Raw genomic sequence first — 22,496 nt, forward strand, 5'->3', positions numbered from 1 at the left:
CTGAGCTGCTGGCCCTTCTGTCCCACAAAGACTGTCACTGACTGAACAACATATAACCACATAGGGTGAATGTTAAAGTAAAGTATGTAGGAATTAGAGGTATCTAGCAGTGAATTTGTAGATTGTAGCTAGCTGATTACCCCTCCCCTTACCTTTCCCTTCCAAGCAAAAAAACAAGAACCTACTTTGGCCACTAAAAGTGCAAAGGCCCTCTCTAGAGCCAGTGTTTGGTTTGTCTGTTCTAGGTTACTGTAGTAACGTGGCAGTGCAACATGGGGTACTATAGCAGAGGACCTACTCCCTCTGTTGTACTAAAGGGCTAATTGTAATGTAACAAAAAAGTAACTTTTATTAGCTTCAGGTGATTATACACTATTGAAAACATGATTTTGAATGTTATGTTCTGTTTCTGCCAATAGATCGCTCTACATCCTATAAACTGGAATTTAAAAGATGATGATGTTCTCAAAAAGTAGTATGTTGGCCATCAGTTTTTCTGTTAGCTAAATGAGACATTTTGATCGTTATGACAACATTCGTGAACACATAAGAGCAAAGGTAATAAATACTAAACCATAGTAGCTAGATAACTACACAACCGCCAAGACAACTGAGCAACTCTATCTGCTGAGAAAGGCCATGTGGTTTAGTTTGTCAAAAAGGAGAAGGAACTGATCTCCACAGTTAATCCTAAAATGATAGAAGTACATATTATGCAAAATGGCCCCCTTTCAGTTTCATTATTACCTGCGCCAATGATGTTATGATTTCACCTGCGTTCATTCATTTGTTGGTTTGTCAGCAGGATTACACAAAAACTACTGAATAGATTTCAGTGAAACTTGAATGAAGGGTGGGTCTCTGTCTTGAATAGACCCCATTAACTTGACAGGGCCGTGCAGAGACCTTTAGCGGGGCAGGTGCTCAAACTTAAAAAGGGGCACATGGAACTAGACCTGCAACGATTAATTGATTATACGATCGAAAGAACTTTGCTGATCAACTATTCATTTAGGTCATTTTTCAAACCCAAATGTCAAACATTTGTTGGTCCCAGCTCCTTGTTTCAATCCTCGCTCTCTACGAGGCATCTTTGCCCTGCTGAATGAAATATATTGATAAATACAAAATATGATAAATATGAAAACAATTGAGAAAATACACATAATACTGCGTAAAATTGCACAGTGAACTATTAATGAAGAAAATCATGGGTATTTAGGTGGCTGGTATCTATGAGTGAGTACAATTTGATGCTAGCTCTGGTGGGCTCACGGGTAGTTTAAAATTTGGTGTGATTCAGGGCTATCGAGTTTGATGTCGGATTAAGCTTGACTGAATGAAAAGAGACTGTCGGGCCTTGGTGGAGGTATGCACTCTACTGAGTGCCATTCTATTTGTGTATATTATATAAGTGCATAGGTAATGTGTGCATTATTGTGTAAGCAGCATTTTAATGTTGGGATGCACCATATTTTCTGTATTTCACATGTGTTTTGCAAATAAAATCTGCATAGCAACTAGCAGCCCAATCTTAGCTGCATGATAAATGTAGTGGAGTGAAAAAGTACAAAGTGAAATAAAGGAAAATATCCAAATGCTGAGGTTGACTAGGCCTCTTGAGTAAATGTACTTAGTTACTTCCAACGCTGCAGACTACAGCGAGTGAAGGGGTAAACGCCCACTGGTCCCGGTCACGTATAAACAGCAGGTGGATTCCGGGCCAGCAGGGGGCGTCTTTTCTGCACATTCACATCACTGCTTCGCCGGGCGGGATTTCCGCAATAATATCAAGTATGGCGAAGACATACGACTATTTGTTTAAATTACTGTTAATCGGCGACTCCGGTGTCGGGAAGACCTGTGTTCTCTTCAGGTTTTCAGAAGACGCCTTCAACTCCACCTTTATCTCAACTATAGGTACGTTTTTCGTGATGTGAACTGTGTCTTTCCGTCTGTTTACAATACGCCAATGGGCTGTCTCCTCGGCGCAGGCTATTTGCTGGAATGCTTTTTTATGCTACGTTGACGGCTGGGTGTAACGTTAGTTTCTGTTTGTCATTAATAAAAAATGTTGCGCTTTCAGATGTCATAAACATAATTAACTCCTTAATAGGAGAGGGCAAAGGGGACACTGCTAACTGTGTGTTTTGCGTAAGGCTAATGCACGAGCAGAAATATTGGTATGGTAACGGTATTATAAAGTCATGCCGGGTGGTTCTCCTGCTAGCTAACTTCAGCAGTTAGCCAAATAGCTCTGACTTTAGCCACCAGGCCCCGTCTACTTCCTGGTAAGACACCGGAAAGGCTGATATGAAGCGCGCTATAGCTGATTAATTTAACCATTATAAAAGCACAGATGTTCCCTAATGCACATATTACTGCCGACTAACGTGACAAGAAGCCGAGTCGCTTCCTATTCAACGTCCACGAGTGTCATTTGATGTGTCAAAACACTGTCAGCCAATGTTTGACAGTTATGTTAAGCTAGCATGCTAACGTTATGATTGACATGCATGATCCTTCTTTATCCCTGCAGGCATTGATTTCAAGATTAGGACAATAGAGCTCGACGGCAAGAAGATAAAGTTGCAGATATGGTAAGTTTATCTTAAATCCTTTATTACAGGCCTTGTGACATAATGGCAGCGTGTTTATCAATATTTTGCTAATAAGGTATGGATGGCACACACTTTTCTCAAAGTAATTTATGGTTCCTGTCAAAATGTAGAGTGACCACAGTAGGGGTCGATCGATAGGGCATTTTCATAACCGATACTGATTATTAGAAATCAAAGAGACTTAAAAAAAGATATTTGCTGCTGATATTCATTTGCATTAAAAATGAAACTCAAAATTTCTACAGCCAATTCAATGTGCTCAAGTACTGTTCTTAAGTACAATTTTCAGCCACTTTACTTGATTATTTCCTTTTTCTGCTACTTTATACCTCCTCTCCACTACATTTATTTGATAATTTAGTTACTAGGTACTTTGGAAACTCAGATTATTCAGTATTCATAGGCTGTTAATAGTGATGTGTTACCAATCAGATAGTGTTGTGGGGAGACGATGTGTGAGAGGATGCTGCATCAGAGCCAAAGCAACACATTTTTAAATTATCGCGTTAAATAGAGTATTTTATCGGCAATCTGACAGAAAAATCACTGAATGCTAAATATCGGCCTCGATAATCGGTCAGGGCTGATAATCAGTCTACCCCTAGACCACAGGACCTTAAAAGATGCATAATTTTTGTAAAATTGAATTTACATGTTAATTTTGAAATATTGATCTTAAAGGCATTTCACATGTAGTCTTTAAGATATATTGATGTGACAATTCTGGCGTTTTTCAGGGATACGGCTGGTCAGGAGCGCTTCCGAACAATCACAACGGCCTACTACAGAGGAGCTATGGTGGGTGTCTTCACATCTTGAAAGGCACATGTAACATAAATCCACTCTCGAAAGAGGCCAGGGCTCTTAAGCTGAGTTATTACTGTTAACACTTTTGATCTACCTCTCTTTACAGGGGATCATGCTCGTCTACGACATCACCAACGAGAAGTCTTTTGAGAATATCAAGAACTGGATAAGGAACATAGAAGAGGTATTCACTCGCTCGAATAGACCCTCCTTTACCTTCTTGCTACCTCTTAAAATATCCAAACGACACCATGTGGTGTATTGTTTTTATTTAATAACTTCTTACTTTTCTCTTGATCCAGCATGCATCTTCTGATGTTGAGAAGATGGTCCTTGGCAACAAGTGTGACATCAATGACAAGCGGCAGGTGTCCAAAGACAGGGGGGAGAAGGTAAGAGCTCGGTTGAATTTGGAAAAATAAAACATGTGATTAGATTATATTTGCTGGTAAATAATTATGTTTGCTAACGATTAATGAAGAAAACGTGTCAATTTTCTCCTTTTCCTACAGCTTGCACTAGAGTTTGGGATAAAGTTCATGGAGACGAGTGCAAAGGCCAACATCAATGTGGAAAATGTAAGTAGGAATTCTACCTTGAATTATAATATAATTACGAGATCATGTCTTAAGTATTACAACATGTGTATTTGATCTGGTTCACAGGCGTTTTTGACACTCGCCAGAGACATCAAATCAAAAATGGACACAAAGTTGGTAAGAAGAAATCTTTGCATTGTGACTTCTGATCCATTCGGGAGCATTCACTGAGACAACAGTTCTACATGGCAGAGCAGTGACTTGTTCCTCTGTTATGTTTGCAGGAGGGCAACACGCCGCAGGGGAGCAGTCACGGAGTGAAGATCTCCGAGCCTCAGAAAAAGACCAGCTTCTTCCGCTGTACCCTCCTCTGAGGACCAGGGCCTGCTTCGACACTGGCTGCCAGCTGGCTGGACATAAATGGACTGTGCTTGCTCTTAGCACTTCCTTCCCCTTCCCTCTTTATACCCACCTATGGCCTGTCCTCCCAGTCCACACACAAACCATTATATTCCAAGTAAGAGGAGGAATCCTCCTCCTCTCTTCCTCTTCTGAAAGCTTCCAGTGGTGCATCTCTTCCATTTTAAGGAGATCTTTTGTTTTCATGGGTCAGAGTGCTTGACTGGTCGAGGACTCAACCAGGAGCATTGTCCAGATGTTCCTTATAACACAAAAGACAGGCTCTTACTTCCGATGTTAGTCTCTTTGTAATACGCACTTATATTTCACACAGCCGGTAGCACAACCGAGGATGAGAAATCATTAAATTAATGTCAAGGTTTTGGGATTGCAAATACAAATGTGATATTTAGATCTATTTTTATTAGTACTCTTTCCCTTTTTAAGTTATAAATGTCAACCAGAGACTGAAAGGCTTAAACTCTAGTGAAACAGAGTTGCACATGCTTTCATTTTCATTACGGCAGTTGAGAATCCTGTCACGAGTAAAGCAGTCAAGGATCAGAGCGGAATTCAACTGAAAGGTTTTGCGTGTAGTCCTTGACAATCATTTAATGTGACTAAAAATGCGTGTTTCATCTCGCTCAGTTGACTGATTGTTTCAACTCTAAATAAGATGACTTTTAAGCGTTGCCTTTAGTTTGACTTGAAGGTTTTGTAGCAGCTCTGATTCACAGTGAAGCTAAATGACGTCTTCAGTTATTCGACCGATTAAAATCACTTATCCTAAAGTTTCACACTGTAAGTCCCTTCTCCTGCTATCCGCGCAGCTCTCCTTGCACTTTACCAGTAACTCGTGTTTTGTGTGTAGTCTGTGCCAAGTGATAGATTTGCAATACAATTACTTAGTTACAACTGTTTTGATCTATTGAGTCTTGGTAGTATAATGGGCATAACTCCTAAATTTTATTACACCTACTTGTGATCTCCTTTGCTTTTTCACTGCTAGTGACCCACTGTTCAGTGTTCACTGAAAAACATTGCCCTAATGTACTTCAACAGCTATCTATATATTTATAAAAAGGAAAAAAAAATAATTTGCAAGCCTGTTTTTATGCTACTGCCCTGCCAAATTCTAGTTTAAAAGTGATGTTTTCTTGGCTTATTACATGAGCGCTGGCCTGACCCGAGCTTAAAGCTGGTTCCCATTAGTATTGTACATTTTCACTTGTGTGTGTTTGATTGTGGGACTTCAGTTTGCCAGCTAGGTGGCACCACAGGCACAGTTTGCATTATAGGTGACCACCTGAACTCAAATTCGATCCAGTATTTTATTAAGAGCTCGAGCCACAGTGAACTAGACTTGTGCGATCCAAACGTGTACCAACTATTTAACGTTGATGTTGAGTCTGTTTCCATTGTTCCTCACGTTTCCTTCCTTCATTTGTTACTCGTCTGAAAATCAAACTCCTGTATGCACAATATCGAGGGAGGATCTGCTTTTGCTTGCCTGCACCTTTTTATTTTTTGTTTTAATATCAAATAATTTGGGACCTCATGACGACCATGGCCATTTGTCTTAACCGCTAATACTCAGTTCTGTCATAGGTGAGCTATGCATTGTGAATCTTGGACCTGTGCATATGTGTGTAACACAATTTTCAGACATACCTGTAGACCTGTACAGTTGAATGTATGGGTTTTTTTGTTTGTTTTTTGTTTTGTCATTCACTGAGCCAGAAACAGGACACGCTCTGTTTTGTAGAAATGGCTGCATCAGTGCGAGCAAATCTTAAGCACGATGGCAGATGAAGCAGGAAGAGTCTGGGCGTTGAAATGTGGAGGTAGCTGTTGTCTCATTCGAGTGATTCTGTAGCTTTAAGTCTTAAACAGGAACATAGGGAGCAGATGTTTGCAGGACTTGAGCTGTATCATTTTCAGCTGAAATGATACTCCCTCTTTGATTTTGTTTTTAAATCATATCCTTTTTCTTAAGACTCCTATCACATCATAATATACTGTACATCCCTTTTTACAGCCATATTTTCATTCCAGCGATTGTGAAGTACACAGGGAGAGTAATAGAATACGTTTTGAAAAAAAAAGGTGAAAAAAACCATTGTAAATATCACATTGAAAAAAGAGATCTACTTAAATTGTACTGTACTTTCTAAACCCAATATGAAAATGTATCTACAATTTGTAGATATGTGTACTTTTTGATTTAATAAAACGAGATTATAAAATGTAACGTTCACTGTGTTTATTGGCTGGCTGTCAGAGGAAGCTACACTGTCAGTTGACCCCGTGCTCTCACAATGGAGTTTGACTGCTTTCATGACAAATGGCTCTCCTTTGATTGGCTCGCTATGAGCCACTGGAATATTCTGGCATGTGTTTCTTTTATAGTCCGATGTAACTGAACCCCTTCAGATACAAGACACAAATCTACTGTTGATGGTCATAGCTAATGAGCCTTGTCTTGATGGATTGGTTGATGCCACCACCTGATGACAGACCTGAAGTCACACCATGACCGCTGTTATTTCTGCATTTGCAATTATAAAAAGGAAATCGGATGTGGGCTCGGTGTGTTGGTGCAGGTCAAGCAAATACAAGTACAGTCATGCTCCCATGAAAGACGAGAAGATTAATAGTTACTCAGAATTTACTCTGGATGCAAAGTATCAAAGTCTGATGATCTGTGATGAAGATCAGAATGTGTTTGGTTACAAATCTTTTACAAAATAAAACACAAAAAGCAAAAATCTACAGAATGCATTCACAAGATAATTTGTGTTGAGATGTCAAGATCCCTCCACTTTCCAGACATTCTTCATCAAAATAAGTCCGTTATGTACACGTGATTGCTTCACTTCTTTATATCCGTATGTGGAAGGTGCTGTGAACAGAAATGAGATTAGTTTAAGTTCCTCATTAGGAGTCAGGGTAGACAAAGTAGGTAAATGCACATTATATTAAATAACAAATATACAATAAATGCTTTCTTTTGTATTAACGTGGAATTACCCTTTATGGCTCACATTGGCCTACCTGAGAAACTCTGGAGCTCGAACAATCATGTGCTGGAAGTCCTCCAGTGACAGACGCCCGTCGTTATCCAGGTCAGCCTCGTCTATCACCTTCTCACACACCATCCTCACCTCGTCTTCTGTCAGCTCGTTACGGGTCAGTTTGTTCAGCGTCTTCTCCAGGTCTGACTTGCAGATGAAGTCGTCATTGTTGAAATCTGAAGAAAAACGACCTTAAATTACCAACAAGGTGTGAATAACAGCCATGATGTTTATGTTTTGTGTAACAGAGATATCTACCTAAGTTTGCATGCTAACTGGCTAGCCCTGTCCCATCCTGATCCAAAGCTCCTGTGCTGGTGGTGTAAACACCAACAATCCCCTGGTTCCCCAAACTCCTAGTCTGGGCTGCTAGCTGCATGGCTAACTGAGCTAATTAACTGGCAGCTAGAGTTAGCAGCCGTTAGCGGCTACTGTAGTGACAGGCAGCCCCATATTTGTCTTTTGTTTGAGTAATCCATTCAACAGTAGGCCAATTCTTACGTAATGCACCTTTAAAGCATTGATTAAACATATCTGCTAAGCCTTACATATTCAATCAAACACACTCAGTCCTTTGTTTGAGAGTTCACTTCAGGCATCCTCATCAGTCTCACTCATAACACACTATGCTTTTGTTGTGTGTCACTCCTTGTTTCTTCTCCTCTATTGGTCTGAATAATAAATGAAAAGTTTCCTTGACCCACGACCATGGTCATGTGTATGTAACATCTTCATCTGTCAGCGTTTGTTAATTAGGGGGGACCCCCGGTGCTGAGCACAAACTTGGCTTTGACAAGCTCTTTGCCTCTATAATGGGCTGCTTAATCATTTATAACATCCTATGCACCATCCGTCATGCTTACAGCTCCTAACCCTTCACCCCGCTCCCTTTTCACAAGCATGTACTATGTTAAAATTAAAAAAGATGATCTTGAGCTTGACTTACATGGGTAAATTTTAGCTCTTCAGTTACAGTTAAGGCCCTGCTTAACGTTAGCGGTGGTTACATAGGCAAAAACATTTCAACTTTACTGTTTACATGGATGCTAAATATAGTGATCCTACAACACCTACGTCCCTCCAGGAAGCAATGTCACCTAATGTTAGCCCCAGTTGAGGTGAACATAAAAGAGAATATATTTATTGCAACCAGAGAGAAATGATCGGATCAAGCGTTTACATGATTATAAGGTGCTAATAGTTTCCTATTGAATGATTCATTCTTTTCTGATCGGGCGCTACATAGTGAAATACTATTATCTACGTAATTCCTTCACAGAAAACCATACATTATCTGTTGAAAATGAGTTGGGTGTGTGGGACTCAAAGCAACAACAACAAAGAAATCAGCAATCTTTCTCCTTCTCTCAGCCCAACTAATCATGGCAGATGGCCCTCCACCTTAAGTCTGGGTCTGCTCTGTTGTTTCTGCCTGTTAAAAGGCAGTCGTTTCTTGTAGTATTTGCTCATTGGGGAAAATTGGGTCTCTGACCTGCTCCAATTAAAAGTGTAATGTGATAACTTTAATTGTGTATGGCGCTATAACGCTAAATGAAATTGACTTGACTTGAACTGACTTGAAACAAAGCTACATAAAACACAAGGAACTTCTTTTTTAATTGTACCATTCCTTTGAATATTTTACCGTAAATTTTGAAGGCGTAGTAGGCCTTGAGGTCACGCGGAGCCATCTCACTCAGGACTGAAAACATGTCCAGGAAGTCGTCCAGTGTCATGTTCCCCTCACCGTCCTCGGAGAAAACCTCAGCGATCCTCTGACGAAACGGGTTGTCCTGGACAGAGAAGACACCAGTTTGTCCATAACAGTCTGATCAAAACTTCTGTAAACAATTTAGTGCAGTTCATCATCTGCTCCACGAATGTGTGTTTGGTTTATATCTCATGTTCAAGTCTGATTTTTGTTTATTAATGAGAATTCAAGTGAGCTACAGAAAATATAATTTGGACTGATTAAGTACCACAAGGGAAAGTATAATCTTCACAGCCTCGCTCTCTCTTTCTCAGGACATGTCAGTGACTAGCATGTTCACACACATGTTTACCTTGCTGTCATTGTGTAAAGAGGCATATAATTGACTCATTTCCAACAAGTGTGCCCCGAGAGACTCACCAGCATTCTTCAAGTTTAAAGGAGTCGGGTAACGTATAACCTTTCAAAGAATTCTGTCGATTAGTTGGCCATTAATTATGGATTGGGGACACAGGGAGAGAGCGGGTCTGCCGGGTGTGTGTGGACCAGTGGGTCTACCTTCAGTTCTGGCATGCTGCCAATCAGCTCATATGGTAACTTCACATCTGGGTGGTTGGTGTAGTCAAGAGGAACGAGCTGCGGTGCCAAATCCCGATAGCGGTAGAAGAGCCTAGGGAAAGGTTTAAAAAATTTACTTTACTATTAAATTACAAGATATCGTCTATGTTATGTAGTTGTGTGTTTTAAATTGCCATTTGGTAGTTCAGGAAAGTTCATTTAGAGAGCTCCTGTTAAGCTGCAAGCTATTTTTCTCTATTGTGCTCAACAGTGAAAACACTGAAAGTTTCAGTGCAGTAAAGTTCAGAAAGAAAGATTTTAAACATATGTGATCTCAACGGTAGCCAGCCCCACAGTAGCACAGGTGTAATGATACTGTAGTTTAGAGTTACAGTATATTATCGTGCAGAACAGAACAGAAATTGTTTTACACCAGTGATTCCAACATATGTTAAAATATGGTACGGTTTTGATATCAGTGATATCATTGCTCACCTCAGAATTTCTTTTCTTGTAAAATACGTGCAGTCCTGCAAGTACAATCAGATCATGGCAGGAAGGTGGAGTTATTGCAACAAATATTGAAATATAGCTGTTCAAACAGTCTGCTGCTGCTAAATCAATGTTAAGCTTAAGGTTAGTTTATTGTCTCAGGTGGGGGAACTGCGCCATCAGACCAGACATAACACTTAAAAAACACATTAGAGCACATGTATAAGGACTGCCTGAGATAAAAACAACTGAAGTTAATCACAAAGTCATGCACACTGTTAAAACTTACAGAGTAAAGCATATTTCTCAGAACATTCACACTGTCATAAATACAAACAACCAGGAACGTGACTCTCTTACATGCTTACACTCAAACAGAAATAAGTGGAACCTGCACTTCATTGTTTGATGCAGTGGTGGAAGAAGAATTAACTTCAGTAATAATTACTACTACAGTAGGATTAAAAGTCATGCATTTAACATTTTACTCAAGAAAAAATACAGATGTACCAGCAACAAAATTTATAAATATCAGAAATAAGTGATTATGCAAAGTTATCCATGGCAGTATTATGTTGTTGTATTATTGGTTTATAGTTAAAGGTGCAATATGTAAGAATTGAATGCGTGATTAAAAATATGAGCACAATGTAGTTTGGAGAAGAAATTCAAACTCAGATTTTTAATATTTACAATATTAATGAGGTAATAATACAAACTCATAAATATTTATTTTTTCCATAACTGAATAAACAAGTTGTTCTCAGAGGAAAATAATGTCCCCAGAACACTGTCTGAAGTAAGAAAGGTGGCAGGGTCCGCCACGTATAAACAGTAAAACAGTGTGAAATTGTGTTTATTCAGTTCATTCAGTCATGAAAACAACAAGAGTTCGTTTATTTTGTTTTTTTAGGCATTAAAATATCAGTCAAGGAAGATCTCTCTCATCTTATTAAAATGTCTTCCCCAAAATTACATAGTGCACCTTTAACTTAATGCATCCTGTTAATATCTTGGAGAATTGACTGACAAAGACAAAGACAAAAAAAATAGAAGAGGTGCAGCACACGACTCTGGAATTTGTTATCAAACGCAAATTAGTCTGACAAGTGTGTTAATCTTGTTTACAGATGCCAGTAGCTAGTATTGATAAGAGAAGCACCGTCAGAGTGACTGAAGCTAATCGTCTCATTCAAACAGAAACAGGATTGACACCAACCTGATAGGCGTCTAGCTGCTGTGCCGAAAAGATGGTCTGTTTATTCCCCATGTCTGAGCACGCAAACACCAAGCCTCAGGTCCATCGCTGCTCCAATATCCACGGCTTTTTTAGGGTGTGTGGATATGTCAGATATGAAATACTGGGACAAAAGGAAGCCAGAGCCAAAGAGGAGATCAGGTGTCGGGCTGCCACAGGGCCCTTTGGTCCCCATTATAATGGCAGCATTTCATCGTTTTCTCCATTGTGAATAGCAGCCCCTCTGACAATGAATAAGGGCTGTCGTCCAGCATCATGCCAAGTGGTATCAACCCCCTTTAGTGCCACTCTATGGCCAACGCCTCGGTTACTGCTCAGGTTACACTCTTTAGAGACAGGGTTTTGTAGCCGGCAAATAGACTTTTTGATGCGAGACACGTTTTGTTTCAGCTGAGAACTAGATTATGGGATATTTATCTGGTTATTGAATATATATTCAGTATCACTTTTAGTTCAGGTGTACATTGCTGAGTTAAACTAAACTTTAAAATGTGGGGGGAAAGCTTCAAATCAAACACTGCCTTTTATCCTGCTATCATAATTTAGAATTACAGACATTAAGTAGAACAATTAGTGGTTTACATAGAGTAGTCAGGGCGCTCTCTGTCAGTTGGGACCCACTGGGGGACACTAAAAATGTAACACTCCTGTGACACAACATAACGTTTTTTCCTCTTGAACTGTGTCTTCCAGCATAAAGGAATTATTTTATATTGGACAATTGCTTATCTCATGATTTATGTCCAATGCCACAGCTAAGTACTAATGCAGGAAGTAACATACTGTATACAGCAATCAACCACAGCATTAAGAGGACTAACAGGTGTAGTGAATAACCACTACAATGCAATGTTGTGTTGGGAAACCCTGCTGGGTGTTGGCATTCATGTGGACGCCATTTGAAAATGCACCAAACACTGGTTCACACCAAGTACACCCCCTCATGGTAACAGCATTCTCTGATTGCAGTGACTGAAGCGGGACAGTGCGCCCCGCCACAGAGCAAAAACTGATCAGGAATATCCCAGAAACATAACAAAGAGCTCAAGGCCTGATCTACATATTCCCCAGATCCCAGCCCAGTCAGGCATAGATCCATGGAGGCCCCACTTCACAACCCACAGGACTCAAAGGATCTGCCACCAGAGGGCCTGTTTCCATGTCTCAATGAATCAGAGCCAAGGCCGATCCACGGTTGGCCCTCCATGGATTGGACTTGTTCCGGTACGTCCCAAAGATGATCGATCGTATTGGGATCTGAGAAATTTGAAGGCCAGGTTGACATCTTAAGCTCCTCATCACGTTCCTTTGGCCATCCATGAGCATTTATTGCGATGTGTAAGCTGATTGTCCTGCTGTGGGGGACGATGCCATTGGGGGGTGTCATTGACTTGGAGGGATGTACTTGATATGCAGAAGTGTTTGTCAAGTGACATCCATATAAATGAGATGATCAATGTCATTCACTTCACCTGTTGGTGCTTCGAATGTTCAGAAAGCAGAAAATCATGCAGTGGAGGTCGACATAGTCCAACTTTCCTCTTCTGCAATTAATCTTTGCCATTTTATTCACAGCAAACACAATCTTGCCCCAATGTTAACTGAGTGTTTTAGTTGCCTAACCTGAACAAAACTTTACTCACAATTTTTCCATAACAACAACCTTTCCCAAACCTTAAGAATGCCATATTTGCAATGTTTAGATTTTGTAGGAAGCAACAGTTTTAAAAATGTTGGCATTAATCATACTCCAGGGGTTGGCGATATGGTTGGAGACATCAGATACTTTCACCTCTTCAGGCCTCTAAAATGTGCCTTTATAAGTACTGGATTCAGTTATGTCATTTGCTGTGTCAGCTCTAACTATCCTACCCCATCCTGCACACCTAACTGATGCACCTGATGTACTTTTAAAGGCTTACATATACAGTACATTTAGAATAAAGAGAATTAAGTCGATGTGTTTTGCTGCTGTTTTGCAGGATTCCTCTCCTCCAGCAGCCTCCACCTTTGTTTACCCCCTGCCTGGAGGGTTTATATTCCTGAGTCAACTCTCTAACAAGGATATGACTTACAAAGTCATGTTTGTTAGCATGCTTTTCCTCCTGAAAAGTTGAACCATGGCCAGAAGTCAAACAGCAGTGCTACTTCCAAATGTGTGCTTTCTTTAAGGTTAAATATCCAGTGCTTCCTGTTAGACAAACTTGTGGCTCGAGGGAATGGGAGGAATAGAAAATAGGTTAAAAGAAGAATATTAGTGTTGAACTTACACAAAACCCAGACTTGTGGCAAGAGGGAATCATCTGGACCTTTCTAGTCTTTAAAGGTTTGATTCAATGATTTCTTCACTGGGGCTGATAGGAAATGAAAAGGGGATTTCCTTTCTGTAGGTTCGCTTCAATTGTATTACTTTCTAACCATTTTCATGTTGAATAGAGTGTACCATTGTATCTTATTTCACTAAATACAGTAAATGCTGTTCTTTTCCTCCCTTTTCAAGATTTTACACTACTTTGGATAGTTGTCATTAACAGGCATATTTTGTAAAGCCCTATCGAGAGGATAAATGTCCTTTCTGTCTTCTCTTTTGCAGTTTATATTGTGACATTGCATGAAGCATGAAGGAGATGCATCTCACCTCTAATGGTTTGTATAAGCTGAGCACAGTGAACATTGCAGATGTCCATGATACTGAGACATGCCAGGAGCCTTCAGAGTCCTCGAGTTTGGAGCCTTTACACCAGAATAAATGTGATATTAAAGGTTTTCTCAGGAGAAATGCTTTTGTTCTTCTCACAACAGCTGCTATTTTCATCGGTAAGTCTCTTTATGAACTACTGTCAGCTGTTTTCATTGATTTCTCTGACACAGTACGTCTTTTAATCTTTTAATCTCAGCATTTTTTAATGATGGCTCTTGAATGCTAACTCATGTTGTTAGGTTTCATGTCATGCCAGCAGTCAGTATGTCAGGAATGTACCTAACAAGCAATGTTTGATACTGTTGTCCTGTCTGTCATGTATGTCTCTTTCTGCATTTAGTGGATTACTCTAACTGAGTTGCAGGTGCCATAATGCAGACAGACTGCACCTGTTTTTGTTAGCATAATGATTTTATTCCTGCAGTGTTTTTTGTTTTGATTTGACTGCATTTGTCGTTTTCTCTGCATGAAACAGAGCGTGATTAACATTTGATAGACACAGTGATATGTTGACCTTTGTCCATGTTTCTGCGAGGGATTGGCCTGGGTTTTGCTCTGCAGTCCAGTAAGATGACAGCCAGAGATGTAAAATACTTCACTTTTCCTGGAGAGATGTTTTTGCAAATGCTACAGATGTTGGTGCTTCCTCTCGTCACCACCTCTGTGATTTCAGGTTAGATCCCACACATGCCACTGTGCACACGATTAGCACTGTACCTATATCACCCATAATGTAAACCTTAATGGCATCCTCCTCGGCTGAGCTGTCTTCTTAGTTAGCTTAGTTAGCTTTGTTAGTTAGCCACTACATGAAATAGGTCATACCTCCAAAATGCAGCAACTCATACCAAAACAATCTAGATGGATAAACAGCACTACATATTTGTTTTTTGATTTTGGGGGCAACTGTCGCTTAATCTTCTTAAACATCTTTATATATTTCTATTTCTAGTGATATTTTTTAAAATTATTTTGAGAGAGTTGTCATATATAACAGTTTAATGCATTTTATTTTACGTCTAATTGTATATATTCTATTTTTAAAATATAATTTCTCCAAACTGTGACATTGCTATTCTACATACATGGAGTTATGTTAAATTGTTGCAACTTCTTTTTATCACAGGCATGGCATCTGTGGACAGGAAGTCTTATGGGAAAGTTGGACTTCGGGCTCTCTGCTATTACGCAATGACTACCATCATGGCTGTGTCCACAGGCATCATCCTAGTTGTTCTTATCCAGCCGGGGAAATCACCCAGAGACACATCACCGTCCTCTGGTGGTCATGTGGAGGCTGTGCAGACTGTGGATGCCTTTCTGGATCTGATCAGGTCTCTATCAAAAAGGAACAATCCACTCAATCACATGTCAGCATTCAATCAAAGCTTACTCATTGTTCTTGCTTTGCAGAAACATGTTTCCCCCGAATCTGGTGGCTGCCTGTTTCAGACAGGTGAGATCTGCAGCGGTCATGGTTTCTTTAGCATCCCTATCAGCGGTAATGTTTTCAGTTTGTTAATCTGCATTTGACAATGCAATAGTACCACAATCATGTAAGATACAATCATGAAACCTTTTTTGTTTTTTTTCCATTATGGTAGTTGTTAACAGTGATGATTTTCTTCTTCTTTTTCCAGTATAAAACTGTTTATTCCAAAATCAATCAGACAAGTGAGTACACTAGGACTTTCTGTGTCCCTTCATGTGACTGTGACCAATTTTATTTAATATGATTGGTTGTTATCATGACCTGTAACGGCACTACTGGGACCCCTATAGATGACACAGTTCCGATGTCAGGCACCTCAGACGGGGTCAATATTTTGGGTTTATTGGTCCTCTGCATTGCCTTTGGCCTTATCCTGGGCTATATGGAGAATGAGGGAAAACCTGTGAGGGACTTTGTTGACTGTCTGAATAAAGCTGTCATCCATCTTATCAGCATAGTCATCTGGTAAGAACAAGAAGCTTCCACATGAAAATGTAGATTATAACATGTTGACCCTGTGTTGCAACACAGTATCAAAATGCATCAGTCTTTGAAATATAAGCTGCCTTTGCTGAATCCCGCAGGTATTCCCCGGTGGCGATTGTCTTCTTGGTTGGAGGACAGATTTTGCAGCTGAAAGACATTGGAGTTATCGGTCTGCAGCTTGCCATGTATTCTCTGACTGTGATCACTGGCCTAGTAATCCACTGCTTCTTCACCCTGTCCCTCATCTATATCATCTTCACACGCAAGAACCCCTTCAAGTTAGTGATTGGTCTACTCGAGCCTCTCACCACTGCCTTTGGGACCTCATCCAGGTGGGTTTCACTTTCACTGTTGTTTACAGGCTACAGTACACACATTTAAGTAAAGATGGAACTGGCCTAAGAAAATATAGTCTGTATTACATAGATGTGATTTTTTTATTCCAGTTCTGTGACCATACCCATCACCTTACGCTGTCTGGAGCGAAATCTAAACATGGACAAACGGATTACACGCTTCATGGTGCCTGTAGGGGCCACGATGACCATGGACGGCACAGCGCTTTACGAGGCAGTAGCTTCCATATTCATTGCCCAAGTTCATAATATGGAGCTCAATCTGGGTCAAATCATCATCATCAGGTATGATGAAATGTAGACTGTACACATGTTCTATGGCTACAGCTTTAAAAACTACATAAACATCAGAAAGTAGAGGAACTAATAAACGTTTTAAAGCTTTTCAGCTGATTTAGCAAGTGGAATCTTCGAGAGATGTCACTCTGATCGGCTGTTCAGCTAAGCAAATCAGTGCACGAGAAGAGAATCAGAAAAATGTACGAAAATGCTTGATTAGAAGTTGCTATATTAGCGAGTGAGAGTGGTGTGAAAATGATAGGCAAACGTTGCTTTAGCGTTACTGTTTCACTTAATGAATGACAAACACAGACTACTGTCACCTGGTATAGAGTTACCTCCTCGCATGCAGGACATACAAGCTAGTTGGCCATTGGCTGTAGTCTTTGTTGTGTGTTAATGTGCAGCTTTTTGGCTGAGCCACAGGCGAAGTGAGGCAACGCTACAGTTGGCTTTCTTTGCCAATAGTTCTATGGTGTCGGTTTGGTGGGACAGGGCCCGAAAGCTTCATGCTAAAGGTAAAAGAATCAGTTCCAACTGCTGAAAATAAAACTAATAAAAAAATTATCACATATTCACTCGGCTGCTTAACTAAGCTAACTTTGTGCTGGTTGTCGCAGCCCCTACATAAAAGTGTTATCAATCTTTACAACTAAATCTTGGCAAGGAAACAACTAACAATATTTGGTGGGACTTTTCAAGATGCCTCCAGGTCCTCAAGCAGAGTGTTCAGACAGAGTGAATAGAGGTACTGCAGCAATGGACAGTAAAAGTAAAATAATGTGTTTTATTTACATTAAGACATGTAAAAATGTTCTATAGACAGCCAAAATAACCGTGTGAACTGAAAATGAACATAATATGGAACCTTTAAGTGGTTTTTCATAGTAACTCATGCTCTATTTGTATGTTTTACATTTAACTTACTTTCATTCATTTGTGTCATTTTTAGGTGGCTTAAATATTTTTTCTGTCCCATTTATAAACAAAACCCTCCTAAATACATGTGTTGTATGTAATTCCAGTATCACAGCCACAGTGGCCGCTATCGGGGCCACGGGAATCCCCCAGGGCGGCATTGTAACCATGGCGATAGTGTTGACATCAGTTGGACTGCCCCTTGAAAGCATTTCATTCATCATCACAGTTGACTGGATGCTGTAAGTGTGTGTCTGTTTGTTTGTGAGCATTCTGGGAGCAACCAGCCGTGTTCACTTGACTACAGCAAACTGATTTAAAAGATGAGTCTTCACACGTGCTGCTAACATTGTACAATCTGCTGTAGATTTGCATATCATGCAATTTTGCTGGATTGGTTGCTGTCACACATTAGACTTCTTAACTTTGCTTTTGGTTGTGGTCACGTCAAGTTCCTTACCTCAGAACTTCCTGTGTGTTTGTTGATAGAGATCGTCTGAGGACCACCACCAATGTGTTTGGTGACTGTATCGGTGTGTGTGTGGTGCAGCATCTCTCCAGACACGAGCTGGAGAGCCCCAGCTCTACAGAAGAGTGTTTTGTGGCAGAGAACAAAGTGACAACTTTCAACTGAGACGCAATACCAGAGAGCACCCCTCCTTACTAGTCCTCAGTCACTGTAGAGTTCTGTTTAGATTTTTGTTTCGTCTTTTGATGCAAGCAAAATGAATGTTTAGGAAATACATGATGGTGCCCGTACAGATATATCTCAAATTACTTTTAATATACAATAATAACTACCTCTACTTGGATGTGGTATTAAATACAGTCCGTGTTATAGAAAAGATAGCTAGTTACTGTACTTAAAAGCAACATTATGTAGAAATTGGCATGTTGTGCGATTTGGTGCCCCCCACAGTTCTTTGAGTGCAATACCACTGTCATTAATACAAATCCCAGGTCTGTAACAACTTGTCTGTAATGCTGTGATCCTACCCTCTCACTGAAGTTACATTGAGCAGAAACAAGTGATGGGGGGCAGAGACAACATTCACCCTTTTGCAAGACACTGTACCATCAACATGATTTTGAAGTTAGATAAAAGTAAAACAGTTACATAATGTTGCTTTAAATGATTTGGCTCCCTTCCTCATTAGAGATAGTTATGGTTAGAAAATACATTTTATATAAATTCCACAGATGTGCAGCTATTTGTGGGAAACTGTGACCTCATGGATGAACACACCCTCACAACCTTAGTACATAGTACCTTCATGTCGACATGAAGTTGTCTGTCCTCCTGAACGACAAAGTTTAAGCAATAACAGAACTGCAAGGAAGATGGATTTATTTAGTTTGAAAGTGGTTGGCAACATTTCTTCTTAATCAAATTATTGAAACTGTGATCTTTTTAAAAGATTGTAAATATTCTTCCATTTTGACCATTTCTTGTGGATATATTTCAAGGATTGTGAATGTTGACTCATTCCCTGTCATTACAAGGTTGCAAATAAACCACCCTCATTGACCGATTGGTGACCATACAATCCGTATGGTCACCAATCGGTCAATGAGGGTGGTTCTGATGGTTAAATATTTTGTTCTTCTGTCATCATTATTTCAGATGTTCTTGAAATGAAGTATTTTAAGAATAAATTCAACTTAAACTTACATTTGTTTACATCTTTTATTCTTTGTTGTAATAATTCACAACAGAAATCATAAAATATACACATTTACATCTCTCACAGGATATCACTTCCATCACTGCCATATATTATAATTTATGGATATTTACATATATTACAATGCCACACATGGTACTCTGCACATTATTCATTAGTTGCAATTGAGTTTTAAAGGGCAGTTGGCCCTGATTGTATTTTTATGAACATCTGTGCAGTCCAACACCAGTGACTAGCTGATGTCAGTGGCAGCCACAGCTTCCAGCCACCATGTCGTTATACTGTTTCAGAACCACATTCTCATCGTCGTCAAAGTACAGCAAGTTGATGGAGAAGAGCTTGTCGGGCACGCAGCACGGCGTCTCGATGCCTTTCATCAGCTTCAGGGCGTTGATGATGGACTGGACGGTGGCATGGTTAGTCGGCCTCATGTTCTGACCCAGGGGGAAGGGGCAGGAGCCTTTGCAGTGGTAAGCGTTGTAGCCCCGGGGTGACACGATCCATCCCGACCAGCCGATCTCCTCGAAGTCGACGTAGAGGGGCATGCGCTGGCAGGGCGAAGACACGCCTTCCTCCTCGCTATAGTCTACAGAGCGGGCGCTGCGGGAGGACGGGCCTGACATGGGGGCCTGGAGGAGGCTGGAAGTGGCAGTGGTATCGTTTGGGTCTGGTGAAGGAAAGAAGAGATTTTTGTTAGAAATCACATTATTTTATACAGTATGTGTTATGAGTAAGAGTTTTTCAAATTTGTTTTAGCTGTGACGAACTGCAATAATTAGGGTTACAGTGTAGCGAGATAACTTAAAAGTGCTATTTGTAAGAAAAGTTGACTTTTGAGTGAACTGCTTTGGGTTGTGCAACTCGCCAAAATCTGACGCATTGGGATGGCGGCAGCCCGACCTACAATCCCAATGAATCAGTATTTGATGAGTTGGGAATGAAAATCAACTTTTCTTACAAATAGCACCTTTAAACACATTTTAACAGCAGACAGCTGATGAAAGCATGGTTCTGGTAGCTGAGCAGCATCAGATGTCAGATCTTTCTTAAGAAAGACATGTTGTTATTGATTGCAAAGTATAAAATGTACAAATTGAGTAACAGCGATGAAGAGATAAAGGAGGGTTGGGGGACCCGGGGTCTACCCTAGGCCCCATAATTCGTATCTACACCCCTGCTCATCATGAGTAAGACCACATAAATACCATAACTGTGTATTTCTACTGACACTGGGTGCAATCAAATAGCATTAAAGTCTCACCTAAGCTTTCAAGAGAAGTGGAGCGGCGGCCGTCATCAGTGAACAGGACCAACATGGGCTGTTTGCTCTGGTGGTGGTTGCGCCCTGAAGCAAAGCGAATCATTTTCATATCCATCTGGCTTCCTCCCAGGGTCCGAACCACCACATGGAGCCCCAGGTTACTGCCTTCATCTACCATCCAGGAGCGAACCTTCATGAAGAAAATTCACATTGGTCGATTAAAACACAGAATTCGAGCAGTAATGTTCAGATTTCACCTTTAGGAGTTAGCACAGGCCTTAAAGAGAAGTGGATACCTACCGCTTGTGTGATGGTGAACACTTCCCAACCAGTAGAGTGGACTGGGATGAGTCGAGAAGACAGCAGCTTCTTCTCTTGTGTGTTGTTGTTCCTGCTGGTGTCAAGCAGCTGATAAACACTCACCTGAAAGAAAACAGAAGAGATGGAGGGTTAGAGGAATGTAAAAGGAGACATGCATTCCACTTCAATTCATCAAGTTGATCAGTTTATTGTAGTTAATGGTACATACCTGGCAGAAATGATGCCTGTTGAATGTCAGAGATGCCTGAGGTCGCAGTTTGAAAAGATGGAGCTCTGCAGTGAGGATCTTCTCGGTCCTGGCAACCGTGGACAAATTGAACCTGTACTCCACCTGTTCACTGCGCACTGCAATGGAAATATTTATCATTAGACACCAACAAACGCGACTATGATTCATAGTCTACAGTGGGCAGACGCAAACGTGTGCGCACAGAAATCTGCTCTTACATTTGTCAAAGAAACTGCGCACAGTATTCCCCTCCAGAAGATACGGGTCCTTGGTCACACCGTCCACATCAGCCACCGTGTTGTACAGATCAAGCATGTACTGAGGTGGCTGCTTGTGTCCATGGATAGCAGGGGGGTCCTCCATCCCAAAAACCTCCAGAAGCCTCTTGATGGCAGCTGAGCGGACTTCCTCTGACTCGTTCTCGGCGGCGAAGTGATTCTCCAGGTAGTTGAGTGAAGGCCGTGCAGCGGCGGCGCACAGCAGAGAGGCGAAGCTGATCACAAACATCAACATCTCGGAGGTTTGAGTAGATTCCTGACGCTTCAGTGTCCCCGATCCACACAACCGTCCAGCAGCTTGGAGTTGGAGTGACTGCAGGCTCCTGGAAGCTCCACTTTTTATATCAAATGCTCCCCTTCACTCTTCAGTGCCCCTCAAAGCCTCGGTAAACAGCAGTAAAGATGCTATTTGGTCGCAAATGTAAATCACCAATCAGGGAATGTAAAGGGAGACTAATGGCGGTGTTAACAAGGTGTGAACCCGATTGGAGATTTTATTCAGGGCCATTGTCTTCACGTCTGGCAATAAAGGCTCAAATAAACTAAATCCAGCCTTTGAAAAGGCTCGGTGCTCATCGACAAGCGGCTCTGTCGTTGTGGAATGTATATTTCTCATCATTTTATAGAATGTAGAGATATGAACAGAGTCAACTTGGAGCTGATCTCCCGAGGAAGTGCACTCACCATGGGAGGTCAACTGCGCCTAAATGAATCCATTAATTTAGAATAATGGGCACTGTGTCTTAGGTGGAAACCAATTACTTCGATAAAGAGACGGGTGTCGCTGTCTACACGTCGCAACATTTACATAACCGCTTATCCAGTCACAGCTGGATAATCACCAAATTTGCAGTTTTGTTCTTATTTTTTTGGAAGAACTCCAGCTGGACTGTATCGTTTTTCATTTTTCCCATAAAAAGACAACTTTCTTCAGGTTATGTGCAGCAGACAGCTGAATTCCCTGAAAATGTTACACTGATGATAGTTTGTACACTGAAAGTTTGAGTTTACCTTTCAAGGCTTTGGATAAA

The 22,496-nt window shown here is 40.7% G+C and overlaps 4 protein-coding genes across 5 annotated transcripts; 2 read left to right on the plus strand and 2 right to left on the minus strand.

Annotated features, from left to right (window-relative positions):
- The first annotated feature begins 1,735 nt into the window (after positions 1-1,735).
- On the plus strand, positions 1,736-6,617 carry LOC311266376 (ras-related protein Rab-8A-like). The gene is made up of 8 exons (XM_084368723.1): positions 1,736-1,920; positions 2,540-2,600; positions 3,359-3,419; positions 3,535-3,612; positions 3,731-3,820; positions 3,941-4,006; positions 4,094-4,144; positions 4,252-6,617. Exons 1-8 carry the CDS (start codon positions 1,797-1,799, stop codon positions 4,339-4,341), a joined length of 621 nt encoding a protein of 206 aa, XP_084224849.1. The 5' UTR covers positions 1,736-1,796; the 3' UTR covers positions 4,342-6,617.
- A 629-nt stretch (positions 6,618-7,246) lies between these two features.
- cib3 (calcium and integrin binding family member 3) lies at positions 7,247-11,471 on the minus strand (the record flags this gene model as incomplete). 2 transcript variants are annotated; one of them, XM_084368752.1, is made up of 6 exons in its annotated part: positions 7,247-7,268; positions 7,421-7,616; positions 9,086-9,233; positions 9,710-9,821; positions 10,205-10,239; positions 11,421-11,471. In XM_084368752.1, the coding sequence occupies 6 exons, from the start codon at positions 11,469-11,471 to the stop codon at positions 7,247-7,249; spliced, it is 564 nt and encodes a 187-aa protein (XP_084224878.1). The 2 variants fall into 2 exon arrangements, with proteins under 2 accessions (XP_084224878.1, XP_084224879.1); XM_084368753.1 differs by lacking the exons at positions 9,710-9,821; positions 10,205-10,239.
- Positions 11,472-14,068: 2,597 nt separating this feature from the next.
- Positions 14,069-19,230, plus strand: LOC311266276 (excitatory amino acid transporter 1-like). Its single transcript, XM_084368566.1, has 10 exons — positions 14,069-14,276; positions 14,696-14,833; positions 15,287-15,494; positions 15,574-15,616; positions 15,801-15,834; positions 15,943-16,117; positions 16,237-16,470; positions 16,585-16,779; positions 17,799-17,933; positions 18,181-19,230. Exons 1-10 carry the CDS (start codon positions 14,078-14,080, stop codon positions 18,323-18,325), a joined length of 1,506 nt encoding a protein of 501 aa, XP_084224692.1. The 5' UTR covers positions 14,069-14,077; the 3' UTR covers positions 18,326-19,230.
- A 388-nt stretch (positions 19,231-19,618) lies between these two features.
- admp (anti-dorsalizing morphogenic protein) lies at positions 19,619-21,700 on the minus strand (the record flags this gene model as incomplete). Its single annotated transcript, XM_084368593.1, has 5 exons — positions 19,619-20,043; positions 20,638-20,827; positions 20,938-21,060; positions 21,167-21,303; positions 21,406-21,700. The coding sequence occupies 5 exons, from the start codon at positions 21,698-21,700 to the stop codon at positions 19,619-19,621; spliced, it is 1,170 nt and encodes a 389-aa protein (XP_084224719.1).
- Positions 21,701-22,496: the final 796 nt, after the last annotated feature.

Source organism: Pagrus pagrus (genome assembly GCF_965226575.1).
Source record: "Pagrus pagrus genome assembly, chromosome: 12".
In the NCBI taxonomy this organism is placed as follows: Eukaryota; Metazoa; Chordata; class Actinopteri; order Spariformes; family Sparidae; genus Pagrus; species Pagrus pagrus.